Source organism: Molossus molossus, unplaced genomic scaffold (genome assembly GCF_014108415.1).
Source record: "Molossus molossus isolate mMolMol1 unplaced genomic scaffold, mMolMol1.p scaffold_m16_p_2, whole genome shotgun sequence".
Taxonomy (NCBI): domain Eukaryota; kingdom Metazoa; phylum Chordata; class Mammalia; order Chiroptera; family Molossidae; genus Molossus; species Molossus molossus.
In genome coordinates this window covers 104787779-104798969 of record NW_023425355.1, presented here as the reverse complement: position 1 = coordinate 104798969, position 11191 = coordinate 104787779, and the positions used below count along the sequence as shown (strand labels likewise).

General features: G+C 47.4%; 1 protein-coding gene across 5 annotated transcripts; it reads left to right on the top strand.

The window, feature by feature from the left end:
• The first annotated feature begins 7424 nt into the window (after positions 1-7424).
• On the top strand, positions 7425-10926 carry RBM3 (RNA binding motif protein 3). Of its 5 annotated transcripts, none has more exons than XM_036271668.1 (7): positions 7425-7555; positions 8176-8295; positions 8773-8879; positions 9524-9629; positions 9717-9810; positions 10157-10243; positions 10395-10924. In XM_036271668.1, the coding sequence occupies exons 2-6, from the start codon at positions 8193-8195 to the stop codon at positions 10215-10217; spliced, it is 471 nt and encodes a 156-aa protein (XP_036127561.1). In that variant the 5' UTR covers positions 7425-7555; positions 8176-8192; the 3' UTR covers positions 10218-10243; positions 10395-10924. The 5 variants fall into 5 exon arrangements, with proteins under 5 accessions (XP_036127561.1, XP_036127560.1, XP_036127558.1 ...); XM_036271667.1 differs by lacking the exon at positions 7425-7555 and adding an exon at positions 7951-8028 and having other exon boundaries at positions 10160-10239; positions 10395-10926; XM_036271665.1 differs by lacking the exon at positions 7425-7555 and adding an exon at positions 7952-8028 and having other exon boundaries at positions 10157-10239; positions 10395-10926.
• The last annotated feature ends 265 nt before the right edge of the window (positions 10927-11191 follow it).

Below are 11191 nucleotides of genomic sequence, written 5' to 3'. Positions count from 1 at the left end.
TCGATTGCTTGCCTCCCGCATGACCCCAACCAGGGCCGGGGACCAAACTGCAACCAAGGTACGTGCCCTTGACCGGAATCAAACCCAAGACTCTCTGGTCCATGGGCCGATGCTCTAAACACTAAGCCAAACCGGTCAGGGGTGGAGATAACTTTTTTTAATTTTTTTTAATTGATTTTTAGAGGAAGGGAGAGAGAGAGAGATAGAAACATCAATGAGAGAGAACATCGATTGGCTGTCTCCTGCATGCCACACACTGGGGGGTCGGACCCACAACCTGGGCATGTACCCTGACTGGGAATCGAACTGGCAACCTCTTGGTGCATGGGTTGATGCTCAACCACTGAGCCACACCGGCCAGGCTGGAGATAACTCTTAAAAAGCTCCCATCACACCCCAATATTGGAAGGGAAGCTGACCATTCCTCAGATAAAAGCTCAGTCACTGGAAGGGCAGGACAGGACCATTCTATGTCTAGGGTTCTCCAAGACTATGGATCTAACAAGTACACATTAGGGGCTCAGGCACCCCACACACACACCAAGGACCATCTAAGATATTGGGGTATCACCCTCTAAAGACCTGAAATGCCCCCTCCCTTTGTCAGTAATCAGCTGACACCCCCTGGGTGCATCCTATCATTAATGAGCTTATATATTTGAGGGACCAGACAAATCAATTCTGAGGATGTGGCTTGGGACCTCTGAGGGTGAGAGGAGTCCTTTCAGTGAATAGGAGGCTGATATAAACTCTATTAGTCCCAGAGGATACCTGGCTGGGGTATCTGGCTCCTGCCAAGATGGCAAACAGCACAAACCACCAATTCCCTTGCCCGAAAGGAACCCTGGAGAAACCGCAGAAACGAGCACAGCTTTGGAGACTTATGGGGAAATTAACTGGCCCGTATTATGAGTGGTGGATGGCTGGAGGCAGCAATTACAGGATAGGTTAGAGATTTAAATTCTGGCACTTAACCTCTCTCCCATGTTGCCTTGGGAAGGCCCTTGGCTGTACCATCAGTGCAGAAATCATCTGAACCACTGGGACAGGTGTTTAGGGGGCTAGTGTCAGGGGACCAAACACTGCTGAGGGGAGGAAATGAGCAGCCAGAAGTAGTCACTCTTCCACCTTTCCCCCTCCAGACTCAGAAAGATGGCCTCCTCTGAGGGTTTAAAGATGAAACCCTTGCTAGAGGAATTGTCAGGTAGTGTGATAGCAGATGGGAGTGAGAGCTCTGCTGTGGTGCCTGGGACTGTCCATCCTCTGGCTTATCCCCCCACACATCCCCTTACCCCTTGAAGTCCAGGTGATTGAACCAAGTTGAGTCTAGCTTTGAGCTTTCCCTTAATACATTTTACCAGCCAGAACAGCTCCTCACATCAGGGGAATATGAGCTCAGCACCAAAATAACTAGATAACAGGGCTATATACCTCCAGAGATAGATAAACTGCGTCTCCCTGGACTGCAGGTCGATGCTCTAACTGCTGAACCAAACAGGCCAGGGCACGTATCTCGGTTGCAGTTTGTCCTCGGCCTTGGTTGGGTCGTGCGGGTGGCAGCCACTCGATGTGTCCCTTTCACGTCGATGTTTCTCCCTCTTTCTCTCTCTCCTACTCTATCTGAACAAAAAAATGAAAGGATGTCCTCGGGTGAGGATAAAAAAAAAGACCCAAAGAAGCCTGGCCGGTGTGGTTCAGTGGTTGAGCATCAACCCAGGAACCAACAAGTCACCGGTTTGGTCACTGGTCAAAGCACATGCTCACACATGCTCAGGCTGTGGGCCTGATCCTCAGTGGGGGCATGCAGGAAGCAGCCAATCGATGTTTTCTTTCATTGATGTTTTTATCTCTCCCTCTCCCTTTCTCTCTCTAAAATCAATAAAGAAAAAAAATTTTTTTTAAGACCCAAAGAAAATACTGGGTATGAGTATGATGGTAAGAAAAAGGAACAGAAAAACACTGTAAATGGAGAATATGAAATGAGATGTAAATTTTTTAAACTTTTTAGTGTTTTTATTGATTTTTTAGAGAGAGAGGGAGAGAGATAGAAACATCAATGTGAGAGACATGGATTAGCTGCCTCCTGCATGCCCCCTACTGGGGATCGAGTCCACAACCTGGGCATGTTCCCTGACCAGGAATTGAACCAGGACCTCAGTCCATGGGACAATACTCAATCCACTGAGTCACACTGGCTGGACCAGAAGTATTTTTTTGTTTTGTTTTGTTTAAATTTTTTCTTTGATGATTTTAGAGAGAGAGGAAGGCAGAGGGAGAGAGAGATAGAAACCGATGAGAGAGAACATCAATTGGCCACCTCCTGCATGCCCCACACTGGGGATCCAGCCCACAACCTGGGCATGTGCCCTGACCAGGAATCGAACCAGTGACCTCTAGGTACATGGGTTGACGCTCAACCACTGAGCCACACCGGCCAGGCTGGGCCAGAAGTTTTAATAGTAATTACAGAAATAGAATGTAGAAACACCCGCCCCCCCCCCCCCATTGAATTTTCTTAAAGGTCCAGCAGTATACCCACACATACAAAGATTTAGAAAAGTTAAAAATGAAAGGATTAAGAAAAGCTATAGCAAGGGATTCATAATTGGACCAAGTGAGGGGCCCTTGAAAATTAACAAGAAGAGAAATATGGGCCCTGGCCAGTTTGGCTCAGCGGTTAGAGCGTCGGCTTGGGGTCCAGAGAAATATGGGAATATAGGAATTAGACTAATAGGAATATAGATACGAACAAGTAATTTACATGAGGAAATCTAAAATCAAACAAGCACATGAAAAGTACTCAAAAAATCATTGTCAATCATTTTATTTTATTATTTTTTTTAATCCTCACCCAAGGATATTTTTTCCATTTTTTGTTCAGATAGAGTGGGAGGGAGATAGAGGGAGGGAGAGAGAGAGAAACATCGATGTGAAAGGGACACATCGAGTGGCTGCCACCCGCACGACCCAACCAGGGCTGGGGACAAACTGCAACCGAGGTACGTGCCCTTAGCGGGAACCAAACCCCGGTCTCTCTGGACCACAGGCCAACGCTCTAACTGCTGAGCCAAACCGACCAGGGCGGTTGTCAATCATTTTGAAATACAAGTTGTTTTTTTTTTTTTAATACTCACCCGAGGATATTTTTTATTTATCTTCAGGTAGAGAGAGAGGGAGAGAGAGAGAAACATCGACGTGAGAGGGACACATCGACTAGTTGCCTCCCGCACAACCCTGGCTGGATGAACTGCAACAGAGGCAGGTGCCCTTGGCTGGAATTGAACCCGGGACTCATTGGTCCGTGGGCTGACGCTCTACCACTGAGCCAAACCAGCCAGGGCTTAAAATACAAGTTTTTTAAAAAATTGAATGAAATATGACCACTGGTTTAACTAGAAATTTTCATTTTTTATTTTATTTTATTTGTTTATTTACTTTTAGAGAGAGAGAGAGAGAGAAACATTGATGTGAGAGAGACACATTGACTGGTTGCCTCCCATATGACTCCGACTGAGGCTGGGGATCAAACCTACAACCCAGGCCCTGGCCGGTTTTGCTCAGTGGTTAGAGCGTCGGCCTGCGGTCCAGAGAGACCCGGGTTTGGTTCCCGCTAAGGGCGCGTGCCTCGGTTGCAGTTTGTCCCTGGCCCTGGTTGGGTCGTGCGGGTGGCAGCCACTCGATGTGTCCCTTTCACATCGATGTTTCTCTCTCTCTCTCTCTCTCTCTCTCCCGCACTCTATCTGAACAAAATATCAAAAAATGTCCTCAGGTGAGGTTTAAAAAAAAACCCTACAACCCAGGCATGTGCCCTTGACCAGGAATCAAACCCGAGACCCTTCATTCAGTCCATGGGTCAATGCTCTAACCAACTGAGCAAAATCAGCCAGGGCTAGACTGGAAAATTTTAGAAAGCTGGATAATGCTAAGTGTTGATGGAGATTAGGCAAATGTAGGCCCCTTCATACATTACTCTATCCATTCCAGATAATAATCTGGCACTGCTTACAGAAATTATGTACATCCCCTATGGTCTGGCTATTCTCTGAGTATACATCCTAAAGAAATTTTCACACTGGCCCATAAGGGAACATTTATTATTTTTTTAAATTCTCATCTGAGGATATTTTTCTATTTATCTTCAGATAGAGTGGGAGGAAGGGAGAGAGAAACATCAATGTGAGAGAGACACATCAACTGGTTGCCTCCTGCATGACCTGACTGGGGACGAACCGCAACCGAGATGCATGCCCTTGACTGGAATGGAACCCGCCACTCATTGGTCCACCAGCTGATGCTCTAACCACTGGCCAAGCTGGCCAGGGCAGAGAACATTTATTGAAACAGGGTGTTGGAGGCAGCCCAGTGTCCCTTGTTGAGCGCACCTAGGGGTAAAATGATGCACTGGATGTACACATTGGAGTTTATTGTAACCATTAGAAGCAACAGATAGATTAGATGCACCTATAACAACAGTGATGAGTCTTAACATAATGCCAGTTGGGGGAAAAAAATATAAAATGACACTACCATTTGCTTTAATTAAAAGCATAGACAGCCCAGATCGGCTCAGTGGTTAGAGTGTCAGCCCGCACACCGGAGGATGGTGGGTTGATTCCCGGTCAAGAGCACGTACCTGGGTTGCAGGTTCGATCCCGGGCCCTGGTCAGGGTGTATGGGAGGCAACCAATCAATGTGTCTCTCTCTCCCTCCCTCCCTTCCACTCTATCTAAAAATCAATGGAACAATATCCTCTGGTGAAGATTAACAAAACAAAAGCATAGACAAAATGTAGATTTTATATGAAATCACACAAAAAGATACACATTAAATCCAATAAAATGGTCAACTGTGGGAGGAAGAGAATGATAGTTGGGTGCAGGGATAAAAGAATACATAAAAGGAGAGGCTTTGCATGGAACAACAATGATGATGCGTCATGTACTGTGGAATATGATCAGAGGTCAAAATTTTTTTTTTATTTTTTTTTTATTTTTAATCCTCACCCGAGGACATTTTTCCATTTTTTTTTGTTGTTGTTGTTCAGGTAGAGTGGGGGGGGGGGGGGAGGAATAGAGAGAGAGAGAAACATCGACGTGAAAGGGACACATCGAGTGGCTGCCACCCACACGACCAACCAGAGCCGGGGACAAACTGCAACTGAGGTACATGCCCTTAGCGGGAACCGAACCCGGGTCTCTCTGGACCGCAGGCTGATGCTCTAACGGCTGAGCCAAACCGGCCAGGGCAAAAAATTTTTTTTTCTTTATTGATTTTAGAGAGGAAGGGGGAGAGAGAGAGAAACATCGATGCGAGAGAACACCGATCAGCTGCCTCCTGCATGCCACCCACTGGGGATTTAACCCACAACCTGGGCATGTGCCCTGACTGGGAATTGGACTGTTGACTTCTTGGTGCAGGGCTCGATGCTCAACCACTGAGCCACACCGGCCGAGCCAGAGGTCAGACACTTTTATTTATTTTTTTATTTTATTTTATTTTTATCTTCACCCGAGGACATTTTTCGATATTTTGTTCAGATAGAGTGGGAGGGAGAGAGAGAGAGAGAGACACATCGATGTGAAAGGGACACATCGAGTGGCTGCCACCCACACAACCCAACCAGGGCTGGGGACAAACTGCAACCAAGGCACGTGCCCTTAGCGGGAACCGAACCAGGGTCTCTCCAGATGGCAGGCCAACGCTCCAACCACTGAGCCAAACCGACCAGGGCAAGACACTTTTAAAGACAAACAAGTAACTTTTTTTCATGGGTCTCAGATTCTCTGAGGACTATCTAAGAATAGCATGTTTGTGGACAGTGTGAAATCTATTCATGTCCATCCTGGGCATAGGTCTCAATATGGCAAAACCCAGAAAAGTTTGTTTTGTAGATACATACTCCAAAAGTTAACAAATTTAGTCTGTGTTGGGGGGGAGGGGCTGACCCTTAGAAGCTAGACAAGTCCATTCTATGGATGAGAAATTTATTTATTTATTTTTAAAGAGAAGTATTTTTTTTTTATCCTCACCTGAGGACATTTTTTTTTTTTTTTTTTTGCATTTATCTTCAGATAGAGCCAGGAGGGAGAGAGGGAGAAAGAGAGAGAAAGAGAGAAACATCGATGTGAGAGAGACACATCAACTGGTCGCCACCCAGACAACCCCAACCAGGGCCAGGAACAAACTTCGATAGAGGTATGTGCCCTTATTGGGAACCAAACCAGGACTCTCTGGTCCGCGGGCCGACGCTCTAACCGCTGAGCCAAACTGGCCAGGGCTATGGATGAAAAATTTAGTCTTTGAGGGCAAAGTAACTCGTTTCTTCCTGGATGGGGAGTTCAGAAATGACGTCTGTGAAATTCATTCATTGCAAAGATAGCTCACACACTCTGAAGGCTGTACAAGACCAAATTGTGGATAGTGGGCTCAGACACACCTTGCTTTGGATGAGTCCACTGTGTATTGTCAAAGTCCTTTCTGTGGATCAAGGGCTCAGCAACCCTGAGTGACAGCAAAAATTGTTGTGTGGACTGGGATTTACTTCTGACGATTGGAGCATCCTATTTTTTTTAGAAGGCACCTCAGGCAGTCTACTGGTGGAGAAATCAAGACTGGCTTCAGGAGGTTGTCAGATAAAGATGAGAGCTGAAGTCAGAAATGAGTAGGAACGGTGCCAGGGTAAAGAGGCCCATGACAGGCGGCTAGATGTTGCGCACAGAGAAGAAAACGTATAAGTCATGATCAAACACTGAGAAAATGTCTGATGTTAAAGACTGTGAAGGGTGATGACGTCAGGGAAAGCGGGGGATTAAATTTTGGGCCCTTGCTGGGCTGGCTTGTGTGGCTCAGTTGGTTGAGCGTCCTCCAGGTCACCCAATCCATTCTGGTCAGGGCACATTCCGGGTTTGCGGGTTCGACCCCCAGTAGGGGCCGTGCAGGAGGAAGCCCATGGATGTTTCTCTGTCATGTATGTTTCTCTCTCTCCCCCTCTCCCTTCCTCACTCTGAAATCAATAAAAACATACTTTTTAAAAACACCAAAAAATTGGGCCCTTGAGGTATAAAGCATTAGTCCCTCTAGGGATATGAGGTTAGAGGACTAGAAAGTGAAGGAGGTTATCAGAGGGCACTAATAATGTCGTCGGGTGCCTAGAGAAAGACATCTGGGATGGTGAGAAAGTCGTGGGAACCAATGGGGAAATGACGTCAAGGAAGTGAGGGCAGGACGGAAAGAGACGTGAAAGCGAAAAGGTTCGTGCGCATAAGAGGTGAAGATGGCTGGGGCCAGTGGAGGGATGTTTACGTCATAGCACACCGACCACACAAAGCTCGCCTTGGTTCCCGGAAGCATGCAGAGCGGTTCGCGTCCTTTAATCTGTTGTCCATTTCTCCCACCCCGCCCCTCGCTGGCCTTAGCCAATGAACGCGCGTAAGGGGACGTACAGTGACGTGTACGCTACGTACGCTTTATTAAGCGTCTTCCCGCGCGATCTCCTCCTCAGTCGCTCTGCTCCTTGGCGGTAACTGTCCATCCAGCCCTTTTACTTAATTTCCAGGTAAGCGGTGTCTGGCTTAAGGAGCGGCTTCGCCTCGCCTCACTGGTGTGTGCTACGCCGTCCTAGAGCAAGGCGTGCAAGTGGGAAGAGTAGCGGCTTCGGACACGTAGGCTTGGGCTTCTTCGGGGCGGGCGGGTCCCGTGCTCCGAGGTCAAACTTTTGATTTGGTGGGAGGCTGGCACGCTGTATCCAAGCACGAGGAGTGCCAGGAGGGGCTGGCGGAGTGACCGGGGCTGGAGGGGCTGGGGTTGGTCTCAGGGGTGACCACGCGGCGGCCGAGACCTGGGGGGGAGGGGGGCTTTTTTCCCACGTGACCGCCGCCATCTTGTTCTGCGGGCGCACAGTGAACGCATGGATGTTCTGGGCTTGCGCGGCGGCACAAAATGACGGGCGTGGTGGCAGGGGATGTTGTGAGCATGCGCGAAGGTGGCCCCAAATGGCTGAACCTGCCCCGCAGATTTCTGTCTTTTTCGGTCTGCCTTTTTGGTTTCTCCTTAGTTATGCCTTATTTTGTTATTCGTGTCTATTTTCTGTCTTGTCCCCCTTTTTTCCTCATTCTCTTCCAACTTTGTTCTCTCACTTTCACTGGTTTTCCATTCTCTTCAATATTGTCCTCACAGGACTCGAATTCACTGCCATGTCCTCTGAAGAAGGGAAGCTCTTCGTTGGAGGGCTCAACTTCAACACCGACGAGCAGGCTCTGGAAGATCACTTCAGCAGCTTCGGGCCAATTTCTGAGGGTGAGACGTGGACCAGATCCATGATGGGGTGGACAGTTAGAGGAAGCGTGGGAGGGACCCTTGCATTTCAGCAAACATTGAGAGCGAGGTCAGGGCCCCAGACCTTCATGTACTCCTTTCCTTGCTTTGTTCTTAGGTCTAAGGTGTAGTCTAGCAGGCTTTGGAGAACCTGGTAGCTTTTTAAACCTCATTGGAGGACGTTTTTCTATTTACCTTTAGATAGAGTGGGAGGGAGAAAAAGGGAGAGAGAAACATCCACGTGAGGGACACATCGACTGGTTGCCTGCCGCACAACCCCGACCAGGGCCAGGGATGAACCGCAACGAGGTATGTGCCCTTGGCCGGAATCAAACCTGCGACTCATTGATCCGATCCGCAGGCAGATGCTCTACCGCTGAGCCAAACCGGCTAGGGCCTGATAGCTTTTAATTGAAGATTGGTCGGTTTCTTCTTACCCATCTTATTCTTCTTTCCTAGTGGTCGTTGTCAAGGACCGGGAGACTCAGCGATCCCGGGGGTTTGGCTTCATTACCTTCACCAATCCAGAGCATGCCTCAGATGCCATGAGAGCCATGAATGGAGAGGTGAGGCCTTCTACCTGCATTAGGGGTCCTGCCCCCATCTCTACCACTTCCACCATTCTTTCTGTTTTTCCCTCTGTGTCTGCTAGGGGCAGCGCGGCCACCAAACCCCACAGTGCCCACTCACAGGAGCGTGACTGCCTTCTGTTCTAGGGGGTGGAGGGCAGCGGCAGACAGAGCCGGGCTGCCTGGGAGGCGACGACTGGTCCTGCATGAGGCCGAGAAGCCACCTGTGGATGGTTGACCTGCCCTGGGCTTAGGTAGTAGAGTCTGCAGACCTGCGGGCCTGGCCCGGAGAGGACCTCGTGAGTCTTCTGGGATGGACTCTGGAGTCTCAAACCAAGAGAGGTGTCTATCCTAGCCCTAATAGTTGGGCAGTTTAGAGGAGTGGGGAGGAGAACTCACCTGAGTTCAGTCAAGATGTAAGTAGTAGCAGGGGAACACGGTGGATTCAGGTCATTTTGTGGGATTCTATAGCTCCTGATAAGGCCATTCTGGTCAAAGGAGCTTGTTCTGGAACATGGCACCCAGAACCTGGTGCCCAGCAGGAGTTTCTGGGTTCTTTTGCCCACCTGCCCTGCCCACTCTTTACTCACCACTTCCCTGTGTAACCACCAACCCATCTTCTTGTGTCTCCTCAAACCTAGTCTCTGGATGGTCGCCAGATTCGTGTGGACCATGCGGGCAAGTCAGCCAGGGGAACCAGAGGGGGTGCCTTTGGGGCCCATGGGCGTGGCCGCAGCTACTCTAGAGGTAACTACAATGGTAGATTTGATTGGGGGGGTATGTGGGAAAGGACTGTGTATGGACAATTCCAGTTTAAATATTTGTCTCCCATAGGTGGTGGGGACCAGGGATATGGGAGTGGCAGGTATGACAGTCGACCTGGAGGATATGGATATGGATATGGAAGATCCAGAGACTATGGTGGCAGGTGGGTAGCCAAGGGTTGGGGCCCTCTCTTGGTACTGCCTTTCCTTAAGAGTTTGGCTGCCTGGGTATTTGTATTTATCTCACTGTGATGTTACTGGTGTTTGTTTTACAGATTGAGGATCATATAATTGTAGTACACAATAGATAATGTTTATTGTACGGTGTTGGTTCTGTGTTAACATTTAATGTGATTCAATGTGCTATGTTTATTGTATATAGTTGTGATTTCTACGTGATTATATGCTTAATGTATCCTGTTTAACACATTAAAGTTTATAATACAAAATGTGATGATATGTAAATATGGTTTTTAATATTATCTGATACAACGCTGTGTTTTTTCCCAGAAGCCAGGGTGGTTATGACCGCTACTCAGGAGGAAATTACAGAGACAATTACGACAACTGAGATGAGGCATGCCGCACCTAATGTAGGTGAGACTCATGCGTGAAAACCTGTCTCCCCTGTAATCTGCTGGGCATGGCGATGAACAGGGAGGGTGTCCTTGTGAAGCTCTCAGTAAGGTGAGCATGTCAGAATGTTTCTTCCTGACATCACAATTCTTCCCCTTCTTACTCTTTTCAGATACACAAGGAATAAAACTTCTGATCCAGGATCGTCCTTCCAAATGGCTGTATTTATAAAGAGTTTTGGAGCTGCACTGAAACATCTGTTTTATTCTATTTTTCAATTGAGCTCCCAAGGTAGCTTGTTAAAGACCTTTTAGAAAGCTCCATGTGTTTTTATTTTTAGTTTGGGTTCTCAGCATTGGTCCTGGCAAAAAAAAATATGTTTGACCAGACTGATTTTTTCCCCCTCTCCCTCCGAAATAATGTGTGTCTAAGGACATTTTAAAAACGTGTACACAGTGTTTATCATGGAAGCAATTTCTAAATGTAACTACAAGAAATCAAGAACATGATTACTTAGAGGTTTTTTTTTTGTCTGTTTTTGTTTTTTACTGAAGATTATTACTGCCCTGATTATATAGAAGTTTCTTAAAATACTTGTGAATGTCATTTTTTTAATACTGGAAGAAAAAATATTCTGTTGTGTTTCATGTAGCGTTTAGGATGTCCTTCATGGAGCTGATTAAAAAGATGAAACCTGAAAATAAATGGGTATCAATGGTACTTTTTCCTCCCTCTACCCAGTTTGTAATTTAGTAGAAGTATACATGAAGATTGTGAAGGGGGAGGCCTTGAGCAAAGAATTTAGTGGGGGGTGGGGCAAGGACTGCCAAAAGGGTAGAGTCCTCAAGTTTAAGGTTCGGGTATACAGGCACACCCCAGACATTGTGGGTTTGTTTCCACGCCACAGCAATAGTAGAGCAAGTCTCACTATAAAGTGGAGTCAACGTGTTTACTGGTGGAAGGCCTTGC

Coding starts and splice junctions, on each gene's coding strand:
- RBM3 (XM_036271665.1), top strand. CDS start 7,992: ATGGCTGAACCTGCCCCGCAGATTTCTGTCTTTTTCG. Junction 8,296..8,772: donor CTTCGGGCCAATTTCTGAGG/GTGAGACGTGGA, acceptor CTTCTTTCCTAG/TGGTCGTTGTCAAGGACCGG. Junction 8,880..9,523: donor TGAGAGCCATGAATGGAGAG/GTGAGGCCTTCT, acceptor CCTCAAACCTAG/TCTCTGGATGGTCGCCAGAT.